The sequence below is a fragment of the Rousettus aegyptiacus genome, unplaced genomic scaffold, assembly GCF_014176215.1.
Source record: "Rousettus aegyptiacus isolate mRouAeg1 unplaced genomic scaffold, mRouAeg1.p scaffold_m13_p_2, whole genome shotgun sequence".
Lineage (NCBI taxonomy): Eukaryota > Metazoa > Chordata > Mammalia > Chiroptera > Pteropodidae > Rousettus > Rousettus aegyptiacus.
The window spans coordinates 21,826,439-21,854,179 of NW_023416295.1; the positions used below are offsets into that span (position 1 = coordinate 21,826,439).

Consider the following 27,741-nt stretch of genomic DNA (forward strand, 5'->3'; position numbering starts at 1 on the left):
TGGCTGCAACATGAAAGGGCAGTGAAATTGATTTTCATGGCAACTCCAAAATTGAAATAAGAAGCGATTTCCAGGTTCTACTAGCCCTATTTTTCAGAAAACTTATTCTGAGTAATTCTTTTAGACAAAGGAGCTGCTAAAATATGGGTCGGGTCCCTGGTATTATTCCAAATGAAATTTTCCAATTACGAACATCATTTGGGCTTTGGGCAGAGCAATGAGGAGACTCCTTGGCACAATCCATTGTTTTCAAATGCGTGTGATAAAAACTGTATAAGAAAACAAAGAGATAAGGGGGCTAGGTGGGTGCGGTCAGGAGGACTCTCCTGGCCTCTAGGTCTTTGGGCAGGAAGACATCTTCGTGAACTGGAACCTTGTGTGTGTGGGTCTCGCTTCCCGAGCTGCTGGGGGGAAGCATTTAAGTGTGGGACCGCGAGAAGCGCTTGTAAACAGAAAGCGGGGCGGAGATGGTTCTCGGCTGTCATGGTGAAGCGGGCGGGTTCCTGAAGCCCAGCCCCAGTCAGGAGTAGACTGCAGGCCCCGCAGGTGAAGGGAAAGAAGCAGCGGTGGCCAGGTGAGCATCTGCCTGTTTCTGTGCTGCCTGGTTCTTCATTATGGGAAGGGTGTGGGGATGACAGCCTTGTAAATATCTGAGAAGCTCCCTAGGGTAGCGGTGATTTTGCTGTTTCTTCCATGCTCTCGTTTTCATTTCATTCTGGAGACTGCACTACAATGCAGTGGATAATGGGTGAGGGGCGATTACATGATGTTTTGTCCGCTTATTTTTATGAATCAGGTATATAAGTAGAAAGCAGTTGAAAAAGCAGATCTTTTTCTGTGCGCGTCGTTTTTAGTACCCCCGCTCCCTTCCTCCCTACTTCTTCCCCTGGGTCCTGGAAGACAAACCACAGCAGAGCTTTTAACTCACATCGAGCTAAGGCTCACAGAGAAACAAGAATTGTTCCTTCTGTTGACTCTGCTCATTTTTAATGGATAGTAAATGACACTGTGTGACTGATGACAAGCATGATTTGGTCTACTATGAGCATTACTAAGCTTAAAAAGTCAGGATAAGAAAATTTCAGACTCACTTCTCAAACAGCAGACAAAATAAGTTACTGCTGAGGTATGCAAATGAATGACAAATTAAGACTGATCTAGATTTATAGTTTGCAAAGCAGGACAGGTTTGGATTTACCAAGTTAAAATGAGATTGAGTTATGCGTTGTAAACTTATTTGGAAGTTTTTCCTCGGAAAAAAGAAACACCTGTTTTTTTTTTCTTTAATATTTTAATTTCAGTAGTCCTGGTAAACTGTGATTTGTATTCATCCATAAGATATTTTATTATAAAATAACCACATGTAAGTTAAAATCGGTGTACCTAAAAAAAATAACAAGGCAGTTTTGTTTCATTAACTTCATGAACATGCCCTAACCATAACTGGGCTAAAAGGTCAGGAGACATGTATCACCTTGGTTACATAGTCTAATTTTAGTTAGTGGAAGAATATTCAGTTAAATTGAACATAAGAAGTGTTTTTAAATAGGGAACATCAAAGAAATACTATTTTGCCTGAAGAGTTTGTCTTTACAATGATTATTTTCACAATGTAATGGTTCATAGCAAGAACTATAAAGCCAGACTATGTTTGAATTCCTTCTTGGCCACTTCCTAATGTACAGCCTTGGACATTTTACTCGCTATATTTCTTGATCTGTAGAATGAGGATAATAAAAGTACTGATCTCATAAGATTGTTGTGAGGATTAAACGAGTTAATATTTTTAAAGTACTTAGTGAATGTAGTAATTGGTATATGTGTGTTTATTAATAAATATATAAAATAAAAATATTTGAAAGTAAAGTAGTTGCCAGAAATTGGAGGGTGGAGCAAAATGGAGAGTTGTTAAACGGGTACAGAGTTTCACTTTTGCAAAATCAAGAGTTCTAGAGATTGGTTGCATAACAGTGTGAATATACTTAACGGTACTGAACTTTATACTTAAAAATAGTTAAGGTGGTAAATTTTACATAACACGTATTTCCCCACACTCAAAAATTTTGAAAAGTATCAATGTTAGCAAAATTATGTATTCAAAATCTTTATTAGCACATAGCAGCCCCATCAACTGTTGCCTTTGCCATTGTGAAAATGCAACTTCTGGAGTCATCAGAGTAAGATTGGAGTCATGCAGTAAGATTCATTTATTTGGTAAATTCATGCAATTAAGACATCATAAAGAGCACAATTATAATAAATAATACCTAAAAGACTATGGCAGGCACAATTCTAGAAATGCCCCTATACCTAGATTACACGTCCTAATCCTGTAAATATGATGAAAAGTCACTTGATTATGTTGTTATATGGCACAGTTAAATTTAAGATGGGGAAATGATCAGGGTCGGCCTAAACTAATCACAGGAGCCCATAAAAGTGGAACATTTTCTCTGGCTAGGGAAATCAGAGAGGTTTGAGGCCTGAGAAGGACTGAACATGTTGTTGCTGTTTTGAAGATAGAAGAGTCACTTAAGAAGGAATGGGGACAACCTTGAAAAATGCTAGAGGCCTGGAGTTGCTAAGGGTAGCCCAGCGTGGACACTGGAACCTTAGAGCTGGGGCTAAAGGGAACTGGAATCTGCCAACAAACTGAATGAGCTTATAACTGGATTCTTTAACAGAGCCTTTAGTTAAGAGCCCCATCTGGCCAACACCTTGATTTCAGCCTTGTCAAAGAGACCCTGAGCAGAGGATGCAACCAAGCCTGCCCAGAGAGACCTTCAGAATTGTGAATGGGTATTGTTTTAAGCTACTAAGTTTGTGAAAACATGTTATGTAGTGAAAGAAAAGTAATACAGACTCTAGCAGAAAAATGGGCAAGAGACAGGAACAGGCTATCCATAGAAGAAAATGAAATGGCTAATAGACATGGGAAAATACATTCTCTTACTATTAATCAAAGAAATGAAACAAACCACAGCAACATACCATTTTTCTGGCTATCAAATTTACGTGGATTGTTAAAAATTATGACCCTCCACATGAGTTAGTGTGCAGTAGAGCAGACCATCTCAGATGCCATGAGGGGTATGCAAGGTTTCCGAAAAGCTCTTTGGCTGAATGTATGAAAAACCTTACTAATGCTCCTTCCTTTGATCCGGTAATTCCACTTCTAGCAATGTATCCAAAGGAACTTAGGAGAAATATTTTAAAAGTTAATGTTCACACATGCTTAAATGGTTTTAATGAGAAAAGTTGTATATTGGGAATAGTCTAATTGCCCACCAACAGAGGAACAGCTTAAATAAATTATGGTATCATCAAAAGATATGGTTTTACACAGACATTTAAAAGGATATTTATGAAAAATTTTAACTGTGGAAAGGTGTTGGGGGAATGGAGAAAAGTAGGATGGAAAACTGTATCTACAGTATGCTGTCAACTATGTTTAAAAAACGGATCTACTTAACTAGGAAAGGGGCCAAAAGGATCACCCATTGGGGAGGGTGAATAGGCATTGTTTATTTTCCTTTTTATACTTTTCTGTATTTTCAAAATGGTGAACAACAAACGTGGTAGTTGTTTATAATTGCAATAGTCAAACCTTATTTTGAAAGCTGTTAAGTTTCTGCCTTCTGGGGAATACAGTGAAGCTGAAACATTGTCCAGACAAATAATGGAGAACATAAAAATCTATAAGCAACTTAAATATGTGGCAGAAAGTGATTTTTAAAATCAAAACTATGAGATATGAAATGACAAATACTGTTGGAAAGCTTAAAATAAAGTTGGATGAATTATTTCTCGATGGGGTAATCAGTGACAGCTTTGTGGTAGAAGGATCACTAAATATCATATTGAAATAGTGGGAAAAAGAAGGTGCATGGTTGAATTTTTATTAAAAATATTTTTTTCTCATAGACTGATGAATTTTAGACTTTGGGTTGTAGACCTACAATAATTATACAAGTGGAAAATAAAGAACTATAATAGATATGTGACCATTTGCAAAAAAACAAACCAAACCAAAACAAAGCAAACAAAAAAAAAACCCTTTCATGTTATGACTAGGAAAACCAAGCTGGACCCAATCCAGTAACATCTACATTAAAAAAACATACAAAAGTAATATTTATTGAATGTTTTTAGATCCTCGATATACCAGTTTATCACTATTCCAGTTTAATCACTTGTGTAGCCTAGTACTTAAAGTTTAGTCATACAATTACATATTAAGAAGCAGGCAGGTAGATGGTTACTACTTCAATTACTAGTTTCAGAAGACCTGATTTTAATAGAAACCTAGAAAAGGTTACATCATTTGGGCAGATTTTTTTAGGATACCCTATCTCTAGACAGTTTCTAGGAGCATCAGACCACTGCTGCTCCCTCATTTTCCTCACTGGCTCTCTTTCCTATTTTCATTTTACCTCATGCTCCCACACCTATAGAAAAGTACAGAAAGTATCTGTTGCCCCATTGGCTGCTAGCCAAATGATGATTTTCTTCATGGGGTATGTTAACTCCTTAAAAGATAATATATGGAGGGTAATCTACCAAGGAATTGCTTTATTCTTTTTCCTTTTTCTTTTAGAGTGGATTTTGAATTATATTCTAGCTTGAAGCTTCTGGTACATGCTAAATAATTCGCAGGACTGACTATTGAGTGAGAATGTAATAAAAATGACCACCAGTGGTAAATTCCATGCATGATGTTTGTTCTTTTTCATTGGCTACTGTAGATATTATCAGACAGACAATAAAAAAAAAAAACCCACATAATTTACCTTCATTCTGACAATAAGCTAAGAACTTTATTTGGTCCTTGAGTGTAATTAATCTTGATAGCAGCATGAGTTATGAGCAAAAACCAAAGTCTAAATATAGAGGCCATTGCATTGAGATGTCACTCATGCTTTTTTCATTAACATTTTGTTTGTTTTACAGATACTCATTAACTTAATTTAAGTTACATATTTCAAATTGGATACCCCACTTATACGCCACATTTATGAGTATGGTAGAGATTTATTTGTTCAGTTATCTTGATTAGTGTAACCAATTTATAATTCAGTACAAACTAAAGCTGTTCTGTTCAGCCTTATCCAGTTTACTTTTGGACATTTATCTAACTAGGAAGTTGCTAAATATTCACTTCACCTTGAGGTCTGCAGATGTGATTATAAATATAGATTTTCAGTCACAGAACAGGGAACATGTATTATAGGTTAAAAAACATCAGAAATGTAACTAGGAGTTTTTATGCTCCAGGAAATTAGCTAAATGATCTCCTCCCATATGTTCATGGTCCATTTTTATTAGTACTTTAACTTTTCTAGAACAATTTCTCTTCCACTCGGAGGGATTCATTGATTCATCAATTAAGCAAGTAAGATTTGAGCACTTGTTTTGTGCCATGGCACAGAGCTCTTGTTCTTGGAACGAGAAATACAGTCTTGAAAACACAGGCACAAATTTTGACTTCATGAAGTTTATAGTCTAGTGGGGGAGACAGAAGTAACCAGGCCATTTTTACCCAGAGTGAAAAGTATTATAATTGAGAAAATCAGAGTGCCACAAGAGCATGTAATAGGGACATCCAAAATGGATGTAAGAGGTAGAGAAGAAGTGATACCTTAGCAGAGACCTTCAGCCTGAATTCAAATTAGCCAAGTTGTGTTACTGTGAGTTAGGGCCTGGGGTGTGGATAAGGAGGTAAAGAAATAAGCCCAGGAAAGTAAGTGGCCGTGAACTCTTACAGGCAATTTTAAGGAGTGTATAGTTTATCTAGTAGATAAGAGGGTTTTAATTTTGGAAAGCCCACCTTGGCTGCAGTGTGGCAAATGGATTAGTGGAAGGCAAGACGAAAGGGTGTAAGACTAGGTAGTGGTGTCTGAAGTAAGCAATTAAGAAGGAGAAAAATGGATAGATGGCAGGCCTCGTAGAAGCAGAATCAATATGACTTGCTGATTTGGAGTGTTTGTGGGTGAGGAAGCCAGGAGGGTCAAGGATGATGTTCACCTTTCTGGAGCAGATGATATCCTTCGCTATATGGAGAATGCCAGGAGCGTGGGCAGGTTGAGGGTAAGATGAAGAGTTCGGGTTTTGCATATGAGAAGTTAGAGGACATCCAAAAGGCAGTTGCATGTGTGAGTCTATAGAACAGGAGAACAGTCTGTTTCTCATCTACCACAGATTATAGCAGAAGCCACAGGAATGGAGATCACTCGGGCAGAAGAACTAAACAAGAGGTTTGTGGGGGAAAATGGAGGAATACTTACATTTATGTTGTGGGCATAGAAAGGGGAGCTCATAGAGGGGAATGAAAGGAGCACCCAGAAATAAAGGAGAAATACCAAAAAGATTGTGTCGATAAATTCATGAGAGCCATGCAAAAAGTGGGTGTTCAATAGATCTGATACTGCTGAGAGGTCAGTCAGTTGGGGAGTGAAAAGTCTCCTGGGTTTAGCAACAGGAAATTGTTGGTGATCTCGGCCTGTGTGGTTTCAGCTGAGGCAGAACCAGATAGCTTCTGGGGAAGAATGAATGCGTGGTGAGAGGTGGGGTCGGAAAACATAAAGAACAAATTTCTTTAAAGAACTTGGAAGAAAAAAGGGAGGACGGAAAAGTGTCCTACCTGTAGAGGATCTTGGGAGACAAGGGAAGGTTTTATTTATTTATTTTTCTTTGGGAAGAGATATTCCTTTTGAATATGCTGCATCTTGCACTACAAAATCCCTTCACTCGGAGACCGACAGAAAAGCTGATGCCTGGCAACTCAAGCTGCCTTGAATAGTGCTTCCTCATCTAATTGCTGTCATCACTCTCTCCACCAGTTTGTTGGTTTATAATGGGAGGAGATGAAAGAATGTGGTGACCCTTTCCCTGGCACCTCCCAGATGACTCCTTTTGGCATCCTGTACTCTGCTTTGGAGTTCACAAAGCACTACATTATGACATTTGGTTTACACTCCAAAACAACCTTTAAACAAGGTGGGACAGGTACCCTTATTGGACCTATATTGAAGTAATGGAAATTCAGGTTCAAATGACATGCCCAGAATTACACAGCTGGTAGTAGTACATGGAGAGTTTAAACACAGTTCTTCTAATTCCAGATCTTGTGATCCAAAAGTAATTGCCCTTCACTGAAAGGTTAGGTGTGGTGTTTATCTTTTCACTGTCACGTGGTCACATGAAACCCTGGGCGTGTCATCTTTAGTTCACTTAAGAAGTAAGAGTGAAAGTTGTGGGTCAACTTATTTTGTCTGAACTCCATTTACATTGGTATTTGTCCCCTCGTCATCTCCACAAAAAAAAGTTAAGTTGGATTGAGAAGGAGGAAATTTATTTGGACATACTTTAATAGTTAAAATGTGTTTGAATTATCTGTAGTCACATCTAATTTGAAAATATTTCTTTTAATTCTTTTGACATATTTATTTCCAGGTTTTTTAAAAATTTATTTATTTTTAAGGCACTCACCTTTGCAAGTGTTCTTGTTTATTGACTAAATTGAAAATGTTGTCTTAGAGAAATATTAGTAAAAGGTCTGGGCAATTAGGACTGTGTAAACATTTGCAAAAGCACTTGTTCGGCCTAAATGAAGTTGCAGTTATTATACCCTTGTAGACATTCCAAGTATTGTGTCCAAGGTCACTAAGAGAATTGAGGTTAGCTATTTAGTTCGAGAACACCCTTTTATTCTGCTTGTTCAGGGACCTCTCATCCACCATTCCCTTAGAAAACTTAAAATAACACAGAAGTATTACAGAGGTGATTTTTTTGTGTGTGTGAATTAAATATAAACTATTTCTCTTGGTCTAAAAATTATATTTAACAATTGACATTCTAAGTTGTGGGATTGACAAACAAAGATTTAAAAGTAAATATTTGGTAAAGTTGTTGGTGTTTGACACTAAAATTCAAAGCACCTGCATGTTAAAATTTAGCAATATTATCCTAAATTAATTAATTTGTTGTTAATTATCACACAGGACTGTAGGAGCATTTAAGTCTTGTTTTCACCCATTTACTGACCATATTACCTTGGACAAGTTACTTCATTTTGTTAAATCTCAATTTTATCTGTGAAGTGGTGATAATAATAGCAGCTCTGTAATAGAGTTGTGGGGATTTAAGGACATAATGCAGATAAAAGGCTTAACATAACTGCCCTTTAGTAAGTACTCCATAAATATGAGCTATGGCTCTTTAATCTTGGTCTTGGTTTACGAGTTATAAGAACTGTTATTTTCTTTTTAACGTTTTGTTAAATACATCATTCCACCTTTAACATGTATTCATCCACATCGAAGGAGTCCTCTGCAGGACATTTTCGAGACTTTATTATAGTAGTAGTAGTCTCTGCTGCTGGGCAGCTGTTTGAGTCCCAGCCGTCAGATGCCTATCACCCTAATGTCAGATCAAAGCAGTTAAATATGGGCCAGTCAGCATCCCAGAGCTCAATTCCAGAATGTTTACATGTTGCAGATTTGTTTTGTGAAAATTCATTGCATGCTACTAATAATACATCACAAAAGAAATTTAAACCCAGATTTGCAGACAAAAATATAGTTCCTGCTCTTCTCTTTCATATGTTGTAAACTTTTCCTTTGTCCTGTATGATGATCTAAGATTTTTCTGGCCTTCATGTTGTACATAATAAATAACAAAGACTCATCTTGCTGTTTGCCTTACCTTGTCCTTATCTTTGAGGGTCAAAGACAATGTTTTGTCTGCCTTTGTTTTCTGACAGAATTGTTAAGAGGCTGCTTGGTAGCCAAGGCTGTTGTCACAAATTAAGTCCAAAAGGGAGGGAGGAATCATGGATGCAGCCCATCACTACTGAATATGTCTGTCCTTTCAAATAAGAGGTGAGACGCCTTTTGCTTAGATCTTATCACGGGTTGGTACTCTCCAGGTACCATTTAACAGAGAATTGGGCTCACTTTTTAGCAGGTGCAAGTAGCAGATACAGAAAAAAAATCAGTTAATTACCTCTCATGTACATTTACCCTAAATGCCTATAGGAACCAGTTTTGTAAATATGTGATAACGCATAAGCTGGTTGTTGCTTTGAAGGTTAAAGTTGTAAGTAGTCTCCCTTCAGCAAATCAGCTGCATTGACCTAAGGAAATAAAGTCAACAGGAAGTGAGGCAATTATTCATTTCCTGTGACATCCCAGCCACCCAATAAAGGCCTTTTACTGACCTGGTGTTTCTGTGGGTCAGAGAGACTTGGGCAGCTCATGAAGGAGCCCTTTGCACTCTTGTCCTCCAGCTATGCAGTTAATTCACTTAAATCTCACTCTTTATGGGACCTTTGAAGCTATTTATGCTGATAGCTTCAACCAAAAGCAGAATAATTTCTAAAGCAGTTTTGTTTGGTTTTGTTCATATGTTTGTTTCCTTTGTCTTTGGTTTCTTTCAATGGAAGTCATCTCTGTATACATGTTATTATGTCATTTAATTATTATCTGTCACTTAAAGACTATTGTCCCTTGATTAATAATGACTCTGTGTTTATGTTCCCATGACACCATTTGTGAACTTCTGTTAAGACACCTTTTTACAATTGGTTCTGTTTTGTTTCCCCTTAAGCTCTTCAAGACCAGGAGCCCTTTTGTGTCCTTAGCATCCAACATTGTGTTTGGGTACTTGGTCTATTCTCTAGTAAATGCTAGTTGGGTATAAATGGTTGTACAGTTGGGAATCAGCTAGCTTCTAATAGGAATAGTAATTGTTTTAGATTTTACAAAGAACTTTCACATACATTATCCACATTTGTGTTCCATAACTCTCTTAGGTAGAGGGGGGCAGGAATAGACAGGATTTCCATTTTGCAGATCAGGAGGGCCTAGAAGCCCTGAGTCAGGCTGACTTGCTGGAAGTCATTCAGCTTAGAAGGCAGTGCTAGGACATGAACCCTTTCATGGCACCAGAAATTTTTGTTCTTCCCTTTGTAACATCTTTGTCCCATTGAATAAACTCAAAACTGGGTAGCTCATGGGTTGAATTCAACCTGCTTACGCCTTGTTTACGGTCCTCCAACACCAAGTCCCCTGAGTGATTTAAGGTGACTTTAAAGGTAGTTGAACTTGAGTAGCCCACAGAACTCAATAATTAGATAAGGATTCCAGGAACTCTTTTTTTTCTTCCCCATGGGGACTTCTGCTGACAATAGATGAGTCATCTTGGTCTGTCTTTCATCATCTTTAAAATAGTCCTGCTGCTTTATTGTTTTCTCTGTTGAGATTACTACATGTATTTATCAAGAAGCTTATCAATCACTTTATAAACTGTACTGTTAACTATGCTTGTAAGATGATTATTCTCAGTAAACCCAAGTGATTTTTTTCTCAGGTTAACTGAATTTGAGGAGTTATGTGAGAAAATTGGATGAAAAGTACTGTATTGGGTTTGAAAATACCACCACCATTACTCAGGCTCCAGTAGAAGATTCTAAATAGTTATATGAGCTGATGACATCTTTAAATCTAAAGCTACTTCTCTAGGGCTTTTGGGTGGCTTGCATATCTGGGCCTCAGTGTACCTTCTCGGAGGTGGTTATTACCTTTGTTGTTGCAGTCTGTCGCATTTTCAACCCACACCAGCTGGCTTGGCTTAGGTGGCACCCACATGCACTGATCAATTATTCCCTGTTGCAGTAAGAGGCTGACTCTAGCAACATGCGCTTTTTATAATGGAAGTTTTCATGTTCTTCATCTGCCCTAGGATGAAGATAATTTGAATGGTTCTTTGGTTTGTTTTTTAATCACTGTTCCTTGCCATGGAGGTAAAGAGAAATAGAAAACATGGAGTCTGCATTTTTAGACACTTAACTGAAGTTGGTGTCTGTCTGTTTTGTTTCTAAAAACAGGACACATTGAAACTCTGGTGGTTTTCTGTAAAGGTCTTCCCAATTAGAAGCCTTGGCTCTTCAATCTCGTGGTTGACATAGGGGCATAATAACATTACTGCCTTCAATAAAAAGCAATCTGAGATTTCAAGTGCCATTCTTATCTTTAGTTTGGTTTCTGGGAAAACATCTTGGAGCATCAAATGTGTCCATGATATTGCAAGTGACAAACAATAATTAAGTACAGAGATGTACTGAAAAATGCTTTAAATTGATTGCTTGGGGGTATTTCAAAGGAACATCTCCTTGCTGGTATTACAAAGAGCATGAGCTCTAAGTCACTGGAAAATCAGACCAGCCAAGCTACTGATTTGGAATGATTCACAAAATAATCCCCAAGTGCTACATAGGTGCTTTTGTCTCTATAAAAGGTCCGAGTGAGGTCTTCGTTACCTGACCTTTGCCATGTTATGTTAAAAGTGGTTTCAATAGCTTAGACGCTTTCTCTACCAAGAAAAAATTTTAAAGCTTAAGTCAATATAGCATTTTGGAAAGCATGTCACATTTTACTTCAACCAGCTTATGGTGAATTCAAATATACTTTCACCAGAAAACCAGAGTGGCGTTTACAGGTGTCAGTGTTTTGTAAACATACTCTTTATTCAGTTTTTTATTCAACAAATATTTACTGAGCGCCCATTGTTTTTTGGCCATAGTTCTAGGCCCCATGGGGGTTATAAAAATGGAATAGGGTAGAATTGCTATTCTCGAGCTGCTGTAAGTCCAGCAACTGTATATATATAAAGTTTATTGGGGCAACATTATACAATTATATGATTTTCAGGTGTACATTATCATTTGACATCTGTATATTCTATTATGTTTCCCACCCAAAGTCCAGTTTCCTTCAGCTACCGTATATTTGATCCCCTTTACCTACTTCACCCTCCCCCAAACCCCTATATTTTTCCCCCTTTACCACATCTACCTCCCCTCTCCTCCCCCATCCCCTACCCTTTGGTAACCACTAGTCTATAGTCCATGTCCATGAGTCTCTGTTTCTTCTGTTCATTCGTTGGGTTTAGGTTTCTATCTCACATATAGTGATATCCTGTGATTTTCAACTTTTTCTGTCTGGCTTATTTCGCTTAACATGATTATCTCGAGGCCCATCCATATTGTTGCAAATGGCAGTTTTTCACCTCTTCTTATGATTGAGTAATATTCCATTGTATATATACATGTACCATAGCTTCTTTAGCCAATCATCTATTGTTGGACACTTCAGTTGCTTCCATGTCCTGGCCACTATGAATAATGCTGCTATGAATATCAGTGTGCAAATATCTTTTTGGATATAGGTTTTCAAGTCTTTGGGGGTAAATACCCAGTAGCGGGATTGCTGGATCATATGGTAGATCAATTCTTAGTTTTTTGAGAAACCTCCATACTGTTTCTCACAGTGGCTGTACCAATTTTCAATCCCACCAGCAGTGTATGAGGGTTCCTTTTTCTCTGCATCCTCTCCAACATTTGTTATTACTTGTCCTATTGATTATAGCTATTCTAACAGGTGTGAGATTACATCTCACTGTGGTTTTGATTTGTATTTCCCTATCAGTTAGCGATGTTGAGCATCTTTTCAAATATTTGTTGGCCATTTGTATGTCCTCTGGGGAGAAGTGTCTGTTCAGTTCCTCTGCCCATTTTTTGATTGGATTATTTGTTTTTTTGTTGTTATTGAGTTGTATGAGTTCTTTGTATATTTTGGATTTTAGGCTCTTATTGGAGGCATTGCTTGCAAATATATTTTTTTATTCAGATAGTTGTCTCTTTACCTTGTTGAGGATTTCTTTTGCTGAGTAGAAGCTTTTTAGTTTGATGTAGTCCCATTCATTTATTTTAGCTTTTGCTTTCCTTTCTTTTGAGGTCAAATTCATAAAATCCTCCCTAGTCCAATGTCCTTGAGTTTTATTCCTGTTTTCTTCAATGCATTTTATTGTTTCAGGTCTTATATTCAGGTCCTTAAACCATTTTGGGTTAATTTTGGTATGTGGTGATAGACAATAGTCTAGTTTCATTCTTTTGCAGGTGTCTTTCCAGTTTTCCCAGCACCATTTATTGAAAAGGCTTTTCCTTCTCCACTGTATGTTTTTGTGTTTTTTTAATCAAAAATTATTTTCCCGTATAAATATGGGTTTACTTCTGGACTCTCGATTCTGTTCCACTGGTCCATGTATCTATTTTTCTGCCAATACCATGCTGTTTTGATTACTGTCACTTTGTAGTGTAATTTGAATTGTGGCAGAGTGATGCCTCCAGCTTTGTTCTTTATTCTCAGGATGGCTTTGGCAATTAGGGGTCTTTCTTGCTTCCATACAAATCTGATGATTTTTTTTGTTCTATTTCTTTAAAAATTCCCGATGGGATTTTGATGGGGATTGCATTAATTCTGTATAATGCTTTATTTAGGTAGTATGGTCATTTTAACTTTGTTGATTCCGCCAATCTAAGAACATGGAATACCTTTCCATTTTTTTGTATCTTTTTGATTTCTTTTAATAAGATCTTGTAGTTTTCATTACATAGGTCCTTCACATATTTCGTTAAATTTATTCCCAGGTATTTTTTGTTGTTGTTGTTGCAATTGCAAAAGGAATTACTTTTTCCATTTCTTTTTCTGACACTTCATTATTAGAGAATAGGAACACTGGAATTTTGGACGTTGATTTTGTATCCAGAGACTTTACTGTATTTGCTTATTGTTTCTGGTAATGTTCTTGTGAAGTCTTTAGGGTTTTCTATATAGAGAAGAATCAAGTTAAAGAGTTGGACCTTATAGCCAATGGAAGCTTCATTGAAAGATTTTATTTGCTACTCTCTCCCCAGCACTTAGCACTGTGTCCAGCCCATAGAGAGCACTCAGCAAATATTTATTTAATGAATAACTGAGTGTAATTTTAGACAAATCGAGCTTAATTTTGCCATGAGACATGGGTAGGAACGTCCTACAAGTAGTTGGGAATGTAGGACTGGAAGTCAGGCCCAAGATAGAGACTGAAGATGGAAATCAGGGAGGCTTGAACATAGATGTTTATTGAAGCCATAAGTGTGGATAAATTGACCCCAGGAGAACGTATAGCAATTAGTCACAGAACAGAGCTCAGGCAATGACTCCATCAGTTGGGGAAACCAGCAAGGAAAGAAGGAAGAGGGAAACTAAGAACAAGAGAGAAGAAATGAGAGGAAAACTGGGAGAGTGTGATACCTCTGAAGCGCAGGGAGGAAATGTGTAAGGAGGGACAGGTTGATGGTATCAAGGTGGGTCAGGACTTTGAAGAACAGCAGTGCATGTATAATGGGAAGGTCCTGAGATAGCGGGTAGGAGAGAAGTTCAATTGTGCTGGGTTATAAGAAATAAGTGTCGCAGCACACTCTGGGACATTTTAAAAATTTTTTTAATTAAGTTTATTGAGATAACATTGGTTAATACAATTATATAATTTTCAGGTATACATTATCATTTGACATCTGTATATTTTATCGTGTGTTTACCACCCAAAGTTCAATTTCCTTCAGCTACCGTATATTTGATCCCCTTTGCCCACTTCACCCTCCCCTTAAACCCTATATTTGATCCTTTTTACCACGTCTACCTCCTCTCTCCTCCCCCACCCCACCAGCAACCACTAGTCTATATTCCATGTCCATGAGTCTCTGTTTGTTTGTCCTGTTCACTTTTTGCTTTTAGTTTTATATCCCACATATAAGTGACATCATGTGATTTTCAACTTTTTCTGTCTGGCTTATTTCTCTTAGCATGATTATTTCGAGGTTCATCCAGGTTGTCGCAAATGGCAGTATTTAATCTCTTCTTATGGCTGAGTAATATTCCATTGCATCTATGTACCACAGCTTCTTTATCCAATCATCTATCATAGGACACTTCAGTTGCTTCCATGTGAATAATGCTGCTATGAACATTGGTATGCAAATATCTTTTTGGATATGGGTTTTCAAGTCTTTGGGGTAAATACCCAGTAGCAGGATTGCTGGATCATATGGTAGATCAATTCTTAGTTTTTTGAGGAACCTCCATACTGTTTCTCACAGTGGCTGTACTAATTTGTAGTCCTACCAGCAGTGTATGAGGGTTCCTTTTTCTCTGCATCCTCTCCAACATTTGTTATTTCTTGTGGGACATTTTTTTTTTTTTTACTAAGGTTAGTATTTACTGGTATTTACTTCTTGAGTATGTTTAAATAGTATGCCCAAATTGTGTATATAATTTGATTCCAATTAAATATGGACAAAAAACATCCCTATTGATTTATTTTTTCTGAATTAGGAGATCACGACTGATTTTTATATTCTTTTTCATACTTGGCAGTATTTTCCAGAGTTTCTATGAGTATTTATTACTTTTAGAACTGGAGAAAATACTATACAAATTATTTTTTTAATGTCATACTCCTTCTGTATTGCATGGCATAAGCTTCTCATTTATTGAAACTTGTATACAATATAACCATTTAAAGTTCCCTCAAGGCCTATGAAAATTGATTCCACCTGTGTTTCTAGCTGTCCTCCTCTGAAAGACCCTTGAACTCTTATGAGCTCTGTATTGGCACTGTTTCCTTATTTGCTGCTCATGGCTTGCCTGTGCTTCACCAATATGCTTACTTTGTCTTTATGACAAAGCACCATGAAAAATCAAAATCTTTTGTAAACTCATGGTCCAGAAGTGTCATCTTACTAGGGCCAGATCCTCTTGGGGTGGATCCTTCACATTATGTAAGCCTTAGAAAATTCTCAGCGAGCTGCAGACTTAACCAAAGTGAAAAACGTGAGAGCCACATGTTCCGACTATCTTTGTAATCCCTTTTGGTTCTCATGTTTGAAAAGAGATTGGTAGACACGGTTTATCCTAGGTGACCTTGGCATTGTATTTTTTCCCCACTGTCCAGCTGCTTCTAAAACTACATGACCCCAGACACCCTCTCATTAAATTCTGATTACAAGCCATTTAGTCAAGTGGGAGGAAGTCAGTATTTTTACCAGACAGCTTGGGAGAACATGGCATCTTTGTGTGGGCCGGGCTGGTATTATTGCTCATATCTGCTTATATCTCTGTGTGGGAGGACTGACAATTCATCCTGTTAATTAACTTTGCCTAATGAGCATGTAAACAGCAGATTTCCTTGTTAGAAAATAGCAATACACTGATTCTCTGTCCTGTTACCTTTGATGCATGCATGGGATTTTTGGGGTTGAGCTTTTATTACCACACTAACTTATGGACCTCCGTTTCTCAAAATATTAAATAGGGGAAATAACCCTTTTCTACAGAAAGAGTAGTGTATGCAAAAAGAAGATGAAATATTTATAGATCATTGAGTTCGGCTGAAAATAGTGTATTATAAATAGTTGGTGGCTGACATTGCCTTTGTTGGGCTGACATATCTCTCCAGGGAGAGACCATGGGCACATGATTGTTGAATGGGTGAGGTCCACTGGCATGCTTCGTAATTATACAGAGCTCACAATTTTTAAAAAGGCATGTTGGAACAACTACCTAGTGAATGATCCATAGGCAAAGCAATTTGATATTAGCAACTTTATTGAACACAGGTAGTATTCTGAGTAAGGCACCCAGAGGTTAAACAGTTTGCTGGAGGCCACCCAGCCCGTGAGTGGTTGAGTCAGATTTAGAACACACTTCTAATTAGCTCCTGATTTCCAGTTTTGTGCTGCGGCAAACCGCACTGTACCCACACAATGATTTTACTCAGTTCACTTTGTCCGAAGGTACCCTTTATATTTTGACCCATCAAAATATATTATTGTTACTTCATTAATGAATTGCTAAGCCAAACAAGGCAAGCTAGTATAAGAGGTTTTTACTTACAGAAACGAAATGAAACTTGGTGTTAGACCCATGTATTGTAGTGAATCTGAGGACTTTACATCCTAGGCAAAAGACAAAATTCCAAAATGAGTAGGATTGGAAAATGGAGCCCAAAAGGATGAAGACATAGAGATTGTACAGGAGTAAGGCACCATGCCTGCTGTCGAGTAGCTCAGCGTGGAGTGTAAGATTGAGAGAGATTGTCCCATGTCATAACTCAGGGTGCTATGAGAGTCTGGGCAATTGAGAAGACTCTCCAATTTGGACCAAAGCATAAGGGAGTAAAATGACGGGGTGATTGTTGGTCAGGAACTGCAAATTAGAGAGGTGGATAGATCATGAAGGGCCACAAATGTCATGCAAAAGAAAAACAGTGCATTTATTTGGTACCTCTCTATTTAGTGCCTTTTTCTGTGCGTGTGTGCCAGGCACTATTCTATGCACTTGTGATAGCTTAATGGACAGAATTCCTTAGTGAGCATAAATTTCTGCCCTTAAGAAGCTTACATTTCAGTGAGGAGAGAGAAATACTAAATGAACAATAAGTAAATAATAAGTAAAGTCAGTGGTATGTTAGAAATGCATATATATATTAGGAAGTAAATGCATAAGGAAAAGGGGTCCAGCTAGATGATCAAGGTTAACACAAACAGTAGCCATCTTGACAGTATCTACCCTGATGAGAATGGCACTTGACCTCCCCAAAGCACATAGCCCTAGTCTATTTGTTTAAAAACATTAAACAAATCCCAATTGAGGGACAATCTATAAGATACCTGACCAGTATTCTTCAAAACTGTCAAGATCATCAAAAACAAGTAAGTCTGAGAAACCATCACAGCCAAGAGGAAGCTAAAGAGACATGACAACTAAGTATCATGCGATATTCTGGATTCATTAATTGTGAAAAATGTGCCATACTAATGTAAGGTGTCCCATGGAGGAAACTGGGTATAGATTATATGGGAACTCACTGTACTATTTTGCAATAATTCTATAAATTTAAAACTAAAATTAAAAATTTATTAAAATTAAATGTTTATTAAAATTAAAAGTTTATTTTTTTTAAAAAAAAAAAGCAGAGTAAAAGGGATCAGAAATCCAGAGCAAAGATATGTTTCTAATTTTAAATAGGGTATTCAGGGTAGACCTCATCGAAAAGGTGACATGATCAGTCACTTAAAGAGAGAGTTGGCCATGTTGATATCTGGGGGAACAGCCAATGCGAAGACCCTGAAGTGGGAACATGGCTGCACGTTTGAGAACCAGCAGGGAGGCCTGTGTGCCAGTAGACGGGAGGGTAGCCTGTAGGGAGAGTATGAGGTCGCACGTTTGAGAACCAGCAGGGAGGCCTGTGTGCCAGTAGATGGGAGGGTAGCCTGTAGGGAGAGTATGAGGTCATAGAGGAAAGATGATGTTGATCAAGTAGGGGATTTTCGGTGGTCGTTATTCATGCGTTGTGTGCCAGGAACCATGCCATGTATTGTCTTATTTAATTCTCTCAGCTATCCTAGGAGAGGGGTATTGTTAATTTGTTGCATATGAGGAAGCTGAGATTAGAAAGGTTAAGTAATTTACTAAAGTCCCATTACTGGTAATTGGTAGTGCTGCAATTCATTTCTTCCTCCCTCCTGAGCCCCAAAGTTGTCCCTCCTGACCTCTGCCTCCTCTCCTTAGGGGGCTAAATTAGATCTAGGAATTAGTGAATGATAGCCCACCGGAAAGCCTGGCCCTCTGCTTGTTTCTTTTGTTTGTTTGTTTTAAGTTGTGGTAAGAACCACATAGATAATATGCCATCTTAACCATTTTAACACCAGCAGTGTTAAGTATATTCATAATGTAGTGAAACAGATCTCCAGAACTTTTTCACCTTACAAATCTGAAACTCCATACTCATTAAAGAACAATTCCTCTCTCCTCACCCCGCATCTCCTGGTAACCACAGTTCTATTTTCTGTTTCTATGAATATGACTACTTTAGATACTTCATATACATTGAATTATGCAGAGTTCGTCTTTTTCTGACTGGCTTATTTTACTCAGCAGGATGTCCCCAAGGTTCATTCATGTTGTAGCATGTGACAGAAGTTCCTTTCTTTTTAAGGCTGAATAATAGTCCATTGTATGAATATACTACATTTTGTTTATCTGCCTGTTTTGTAAATAAAGTTTCATCAGAACACAGACAGGCTCATTCATTTCCGTATTATCTATCTATAGTTGCTTTACCCACTATAGCTGTAGAGTTGATAAGTTGTAAAAGTGACTGTATGGCCCCATAAACCTAAACTACTTATTACCTGGCTCTTTACAGAAAATGTTTGCTGACTCCTGTTTTATTGGACAGACTCTGAAGAGTTCAGAGAAGTGATGTGGAGGCTGCGTTAGAGGGAGGAAGACGAGGCAGGAAGACCTTGCTGGCTTTGTGGGAGATACAGACAGGGGCATGGGACTTGCCCTCAAGAAGCTTATAGTCTAATTGAAGTGGGGAGAAACAGTTTACAAAGTTGACTTGTTTAGTGACGCTTTACACATTCAGGGAAAGGAGAGGCCTAAAAGGATTAAGTCTTCAGGAAAGACTTCATAGTGGGTTGGGATTTGGAATGGGATGGATTGGATCAATGTTGGGCATGGAGGGCTGTATCAGCCTTTCACCATACCTCATCATACCTTAACAAGTGAGGTAAGACAGTGAAAGCATTTAGAGCTGTGTCTGGCATATAGTAAATGTTCTACTAGAATATAAGTTCCATGAGGGCAGGATTTATAGCTATTCTGTTCACTGTTGTATCACCAATACCAGGAATACAGTAGCTGCTTCAAAAATATTTATAGAATGAACAAATCCCTGCAAAGCTCAGTAACTCTTTTTAGCTATTTTATTTTTAGTGTACAAGTACAGGCAGAGGACTGGATCCCTCACATTGGTCTGTTAATTAATTTATTACACTGAAGATAATTTGGGGGACTGTTAAAGCAGCAGCTGTCTTAATTGTTTATTGCTAAAGATAATCATGATGTGGCAAGAGGGCTGTAAATCAGAGAGGTACTAACAACAAAGGAAAAAGGAGAAAAAGAAAACAATGTCAAATGATTCTAAAGATGACCACTCAAAAAAAAATTCATTCATTTATTCAACCAGCATTTATTAAGCTGCAGCTGTGTTCTGGGGGTCCAAGGGTGAGCAAAATAGACAGTTGCTGCCCGAGGGGATTTTGACATTAAAACTGGTAATTACACATGCGATATATGTAATTTATGGAAATGCAGGTGCCATGGAAACCTAAACAAAGACATTTAGCCTAGTCTAGGACATCAGAGAATGCTTCTCTGAGGAAGTGATGAGTTCTGATTATTGGTAGTGTGGCAAACTACACCCAAACTTAGTATCCTAAAGCAATTTATTATTTGTCATGGTTCCGGGTTAACTGGGCTCAGCTGGAAAAGTTTCACTTGGGATCTGGTGTGAGTTGGAGTTAAATACTGACCACAGTTGGAATCATTGGAAAACTCAACTGGACTCTCATCTCAGATGGCTTCTTCACTCACATGTCTGGTGCCTCTGTGCTCTAACTTGTGGCCTCTCTCCAGCAGAGTAGCCTGCATGTTCTGCATATCAGTTTAGATCTCTAAGAGATAGAAGAGGAAGCAGCCAGGCCAGTTAAGGTCTGTACCTCAAATGAGGACAACATCATTTCTCCCACACCGTGTTGATCAAACATCACAAGTCTTGCCCAGATTCAAGGAAGTGAAAAAAATAAAATTTTGATGAGGGAATATGATTAAGAAGCGTAGATGCATATTTACATCAGAAATTAAAGGGAATGGCTGTGCAAGTTCCAAATTGAAGCAATAGAAAGCAAAATTCCAATAGGAAATACAGATTAGCCTAGAGGACTTGGGGTGGAGGGAGAGAGTGGGTCAGGGAACTCTTACCCCAAATGGTGTGGCTAATCTGAGACAGAATTGGGATCTGAACCTAGATTTGAGTCTAGATCCACTAGATTGTTTTCTGTTATTCGACTGTATTGCTTACCATGCTGCCTATGGAAAGTCTCTTGCTAATCAAAAAGTCATTCTTTCTAATTTCTTTATATCCATTCAGACAAATACCTTCTAAGTGTTCTAGGCCCAATTCCAAGGGCACCTCTTTTTGAAGACTTTCTAGATATCTCCTTTACCTCCACTGATAATTGACCCCTCCTCCTGTCCCCTACCAAATGTATTTCCATCCTCTACCAAGGCAGTTCTTTGAATTTATTTTCTTAAGCACATCGTGATAGACTCTAAGCCTCTTTAGGGTGAGAACCGTGTCTTATTCATATTTCCATCTTTAGTGTCTTGATTCTGGAGTGACCTTAGTAAATGATGAATGGATGAATAGATGAGTGATTTCCAGAATGCCTTATTAAACAGTATTAAAATGATTCTGTTATTGCCCTTTCATGAGGATTAAATAGGCAATGCATACCAAAGTGTCCATGGGACCACTTACTCTCCCTAGGCCTCAGTGACCCCTTGTGTGAAAGGTTGGGGTTCACAGGATGCTCTCAAAGCTCCCTTCCTTGTCCAACTATCGTTTTAGAATGTATAAGATGGAAGTATTGCGCAGGTCAGCAGTGCTGGCCAGCAGTGGTTACATGTTTCTAATCCAAGCAGAGAGAACTAAGAGTATACTCTTAGATATTTTGATTAAAAAAGAAAAAGAAAGAAAGAAAGAAAGAGACAGAAAGAGAAAGAAAGAATCACTTTGAATGTATTTACTCTCTTTTTAGTATGATTAAAGAATTTGATACTGAATTTTAAGTACTGGGTAAGAAAAGGAATATTAATAATATAATCTTAGATGAGTAACTTAGTGCTCTGTACCTTGGTGCCTCTTCTATAAAATGAGAAAATTGTATTTTGTCTAAGATGTCCATTTGAAATTATAGTAAAGAAAGAACTAAAAGTTTCAAAATTTATTATGTATTTCTTTTTTTAGGCTGTGATCTACAAGATAGAACTTAAAAATCTCAAGTTTCAAAATTGCAGAGGTAGTGAGACCCTATTGCACAATTCAGGAGGCTCAAATCATCTTGGAGACACAGAAAACAAAACTCCATTTGCAGCTGGAAAAATATCATAACTAATTTTGTCTCTATAAATCTGTGTCTTGCTTCATGAGTACTAACATAATATCAAAATATAAAAATAGACAAAGTCACAGCTGTTGCTAATTTACATGAAGTTAACCACAGAGTTTCTATGAAACTACAAACCTCCTTGATACATCTAAATAAAGGACCATATATACTCATTTTATTTACATAGATTAAGCAATGTGGATTGGTGCTGTCGATTTGATTGTAGATTGGTGCTGTTGGTTTAATGACCTAAGTGCTAAAAATGATTTTAATTAACCATAAAAATGATGTAATTTTTAAAAAAGAAAGCATATCTATGTACCTTTGCAGCAGCTTGCAAAGGTGTTACTAATGGCCTAGTTTTATCTACTTGTAAGTAGTCAAGGGGAAAAAAAGCCCTTGCCTAAATTGTTTAGTTTTTTTGTTTGTTTGTTTGTTTGTTTGTTTTTGGTGAAGATACAAAGGTGTATGTGGCTGTTGAATACATGAAATGTGGCAAGTGTGGCTGAGGAACTTTATTTGATTTTAATGAATTTAAATTTAAATAGCCCTATATAGCTAGTGTCTACCGTATTGGTCAGCATTATTGTTCAGGTCTGCTCCAATTTGACATGGCTTTGGCAATCTAGCATTTCCCAGAGAAAGTGAGTTAGTGCTAGGATTTTCTGCCAAGCCCTGAGGCTGAACCTGTACTTCTAGGCCAATCCTCAAAGCTTAGGGAGTTTGGAGTCTGAAGCCTTTTTCCAGAATGACTAGACAAATTCTCAAGTCCAGGGTCATCACAAGGCATTACATAATCTAAATCTAGGAGGCACAAACACATTTGTGCACCTGTAAGTCAAACAAATTATCAGTGCTTTCGAGGTTTGTGAAAGGACCCATGCATTTATGACTTTCAGACTGATTTTAATATAGGCCTAGTCACAGAGTTCCTAGTCTCTTTTGCTTACTATTTTAGGTCAGCATATCACAGAGATTTGCCAGGGCAGTCTTTTCACAACTGCTCTCAAAGGCTTCTCTGTGTGAGTAAAAACTATTGACCTTAATTCCCCTTATCAGAAGTTCCACCCTGCACTGTGTAAGTTCTAATACAAAGCAGGTAATGCTGTGTACTCTTGACAGTGGAGCTTCTGTGTGGGTATTGTCCACCTTTGGGCGTGACTGGGATAGAAGAGATGCAAAGATGGGGAAGTAATTGGGCAGATTTTATGTACTATAGAATGCAATGACCTGTGTGCCAATGTTGTCCTGTTTATTTTCTTCCAGGAAATTAAGGATTGCTGTGGCATTGCTTTGACAAGCACTTTCTGTTGTCTTTACCGAGATCTCACTGGAGAATAATTTCAAAGGAACATTTGTCTCCCAATACCATTGTTAATGGCCATCATCAACTAGCAAATGCTTTTAATGACTGGGAAAACATCAGCCACCCTCCATGCTTTGTCTGCTCCAGGCAGCCCAATGAAGTTTCCTTCTAGTTGTTCCCAGAACTCTGTTGCCCAAAGCACCTCTCTTTGTTGGGTGAATGAATGCTCATGAAGCCCTTTCCTGAACCAGCTTAGGAGGCTTAGGCCTCCTAGAGCCTGCAACATGGAAGCTTTGGAAGTGGATGATATCAGCCCGGCCTTGGAAGTTACTGAGGATTTCTTTAATACTTTTGATAGTAAGCTAGAAAAGTCTGTGCAGCAAGCAGAGGTTTATGGGATTCAGGAAGTCCCTGAACTGGTAGGGCACGAGGTACTCAGTAACATAACAGACAACGGTGCTATCAGAAATGTTGCCTCTCTGAGCAAGGAGGTCATGATTTGGGACCACTGTACGACCAGGCTCTTAGAAACCAAAGCTCAAAATGTCTTCCCTGCCAAAGAACAGTTTATGGTCCAGAAAGGGACAGCCCCAGATAATCTTTCCTGGATGGAACAAAAGGAAGCGTCAACCTTTAATTTTTTCAACATCTGTCAGCGTCGGAGGGACAGACCTCGTTCTGTGAATGACTTACTGGATGAGACCTCTACTTTTAAGCCAGGGCATGCTCGGTCAAGGTCAGATGTTACCCAAGTGGACTGGAGGATGATCCTCAGAACCACACCTTTGCAGCAGCAGCAGCAGCAGCAGCAACAACAACCATCTCTTCAGGGCCCTCACTTCACCAGGCCGTCTTTTCTCGCCTCACCAAGTAAGGTTAAAGATGCTCAAGGAAATACCGGTATATTTTTATATCTGATTGCTATTGAACTATTGTTGGTTTCCTTTGTCTCTTTTACGCTTACCTCATGAGAATCTTATTCTCCAATATCAATGTCTGGTTTTCCTTTGTCTCTTTTACATTTACCTCATGAGAATCTGATTTGCCGATATCAGTGTCTGGCTTAAGCACCCACTTCCATTTACTTTCACACTTTACCTTATCTCAAGTCTACAGTCTTATTATCTCCGTAGGAGGTACTGAGTGAAAAGACAACTGTGGTTAATTCTTCCTCTCTAATCTTGTATGTTAGAATCAATATTCTCATAATTAATGTAGTGTTTTTCTTTTGAACATCGTATGATACTGCTTATTCATATCAGTAGGTGTTCATCGGATGACATGTGGTATGTAGCCTTGTGCTATGAAGAATTTAAGGGTGTGTGAAGACGCAGTCTCTACCCTGAAGAACTCACTTTGCTGAAGGGATGAGACCTTCAGAAAGACTCAGGAAGTCACCCAGTAGTGAGAGAAAATAGATGGTCAACTAAAATGTTTCTGAGGGAACATTTGTTTTACTCTGCTGTTGGGATTATTAGTAGTAGTATTATTTTAATGAATGAAGGACAGTGAGTGTAAGAGGATAGAGGAAGGAAGAGACACTCTGGGCCGGGCTTGTCAGGAAGGGCTTGTGAGAGGTCATGGAATTTGAGCTGGATCTTGAAAGACACTAAAATACAGAAAGACTCACAGTAGAGGACACCTGGTCAGGATGATGATGTGAACAAAGGTGAGGAGATGGGAGGTGCAGAGGAGAGCAAGTCAGTCCTGTGAGGAGAGCAAAGGATCTCAGAGTGGGTAGTGAGAGGAGAAGGTTGGAGAGGTTCATTAGGACCCCATGAAGTAGACCTTTAATATTTTTCCCCTCATACTTTATATATATACATATGTGTATACTCATGTTCTCACACATGAACTTTCTCTTCTCTGAGACATGACAGACCATCTCTCTGTTTCCCTCAGCATTTTCTTTCAAGATAACCCTTTTTATACAGGCTATCCATTTTCATTACTGATGATTCTTCAATCGCCCTGCTTAACTCTTAATTTAGATGGCTTCTGCTCAATTAACTAGGGAGACTATTTGATGTACTTAACTGTTATTTTAGGGTTACTGCAGTCTCTATCATTGCTTGGTATTCCATGGTACATTTAACATTTTAATTAATAAAATTTAGTTTATAAGTGTAACTTGAGCCAAGAATATAATTTAGTATATCTGTTAAGGAAATGCAGCATTCATGTCTGTGAGGTGCTTCATTATTTTCAAATCCAGTTCAAATCGATTTCTTTAAAATTCCTGCGCCAGCACCCTCCCCCAACACACACACACTCAAATTTATGACTTGTAATTCCTCATTCTCTCTCCTAGACTTTCACCAGCCCTCTATAACATCTAGTCAAGGTTTCTTTTATCCAGAGAAAAAAGAAAAGGACTTTATAAGGCACAGGACTTGGTAACTGATTAGATATCAGGGGACGGACAGCTTGCTGTGACCCTGGTACATGGCAGAATGAGAGCTCTGCCATGAGCCCATGTACAGACACATGTACTCATTGATTTGCAAGTAAACTGTTGTTTTTCGGTTTCTTAGAGTTTGCATAGATTTTTATCACTACACCTTCATAACCATTCCAAATCTCTGGCACAACTAAAGTTAAGAGGATGTCGTATTTCCAATATTATTTTTCCTATCTTGTTCAGATTGTACATGCAAGAACCAAACCTTCCTTAGGTTCTCTCTTTAGTGTCATATGATTATGATTATTGTTTTTAATTCTCAGTTTTAAAAAAGTTTAATATTAAATAACGTTGAAATATAAGTGCTGAATGATGTTTTGAAAAATAAACTGTAACAAATGGCCTTTACAGGTATCGGTATAACATAACTGGGTCACCTCTTGGTCATCCATGGGATACACGTCTCAGCAGGAATTAGCGAAGTTGGGCAAATGATATGCCAGATTTCTGATGCTTTTTCTTTCTGGCATGCTCTGGAGAGCAGACAGAATAAATCATGCTTTTATTGCTCACCAGATGAGGGGCAGGGGCAAGCAGTGAGTGCTTACTGGTCATGCATTCTTAGGCTGGGGGCATAGAGGAGTTCTAGAAACATGGTTGGTCACTCAGTCTGCTGACTGTAATTCTCGCAGCATTAGCAGGGGGGTGTGCCAACATTCAGGTGCATTCTATTCAAAATCAGCCAAGATCTTTGAGTTAAGTTTACTTAAAACCGTTGAAGTTAGTGATCCAAACTGAAGAAAGGCTTATTGTTTCCCCTGAGGGAATATGTCAACAGCAGAGGGAGGTGGTGTGGTCTCTTGGCTAGAGCTGGAGATTTGAGGTCAGGCCAGACTTCTTCCTTGAGCTCCAGACTCGCACATCCGGCTGCCTGGTGAACATGTCTGTTGGAATGTCTCACAGGCACATTTAATCCAAAGTGTCCAAAAGTGACCCATCATCCTCCCATCTCCTGCTCCTGCTGTTTTAAAAATTAAAAGTGTTAATGACACGCTGGGGGCTCCTCAGAAGAAATAAAATTTAGTCAAATGGGTTTCCTTGATGAGGTCAACTTGATTTTGTGTCTAGCCCTGTCACTCTTTTACCTATGGGCCTTTTTCCTGTGTTTTCTTCAGTTGATTTTTTTCCCTAGCTCCTTTTCTGAGCTCACCTTGAGTAGCTTAAAGACTTACCAGGAATGGTCTTTCTCTTTGTCATCCACCCTTTCCTCCTCTTTTGCTTCCCTTATCCCCTCTCTTTCCTTCTATAACAACAAGCCAAAGGGTCTTCTACGTTAGATAAGACTGCCGCACCTTCTGCCTTATTTGGTGTTGAATAACTGGGCTCTTGAGCCTTACTGAGGATTAATGCTGCTTTGGGTATAAAGCAAATCAGGTTCTGAGATAACGAGGGCAGTGGGTAGCTGGGGTGTTATAACACTGTTTTGTTAATGGCCCAGCCTGTCTGAAGAAGGCCTTCTGGTCAAACAAGGTAGTGTATTGGTTAAAACACTGACTCTGAACCTACACCGTTAGAGTTTCAATCCTTGTTCTAGTACTTATTAGCTCTGTAACAGAGGGCAGTTTTCTAATCTCTCTGTGCCTTTACTACTATTATTATTATTCGTCATAAAGTATGGAAAAATGGTAGAACTCACCTCAGTTTCTTGTGAGCATTAAATGAGTTAAAGCATCTAAAGTGTTTCTTAGAACCATGTTTGGCATGTAGCATGCACTTAATAAATGTTTTTAAAAGTTTAATAATATTAGTTTTACTATTACTAATTGAGTTTTAAACTCCTCAGTGAGAATCAAGGTGGCACTACCAGTCACTCCTAGTTTTCCCTAGCGTAGTCTCTATTATAAAATGGTCTCACAATAAATATTTCTTGAATTGGCCTTCCTGCAGTGTACCTTTTCATAGCTGTTAACTGGTTTGTTAATGGGAAATGGGCCATTCATTCCCTCTCTCATACCGATTTGTGGTCAGCTGTTGTTTACTGTCTTCTGCACCAGAGTTTATGGTCACTGAGGGAGGGATAGGTTTTGTCCTCAGTACCTGACACAGCACTCTGAACATAATATGTGCACTAACATG

At 38.3% G+C, this 27,741-nt stretch overlaps 1 protein-coding gene across 6 annotated transcripts in view; it reads left to right on the forward strand.

The window, feature by feature from the left end:
- The first annotated feature begins 434 nt into the window (after positions 1-434).
- The window catches only part of PLEKHM3 (pleckstrin homology domain containing M3), a 164,732-nt gene continuing 137,425 nt past the window's right edge, over positions 435-27,741 (forward strand). For 4 of the 6 annotated variants that reach the window (XM_016135036.2, XM_016135034.2, XM_016135038.2 and 1 more), the window contains exons 1-2: positions 435-574; positions 23,165-24,104. In XM_016135036.2, coding sequence (XP_015990522.2) covers positions 23,489-24,104 — 616 coding nt within the window. In that variant the 5' untranslated portion in view covers positions 435-574; positions 23,165-23,488. Of the gene's footprint in view, positions 575-8,761; positions 8,880-23,164; positions 24,105-27,741 lie in introns of all 6 variants that reach the window. The other 2 variants (XM_016135035.2, XM_016135037.2) reach the window with 2 other exon arrangements.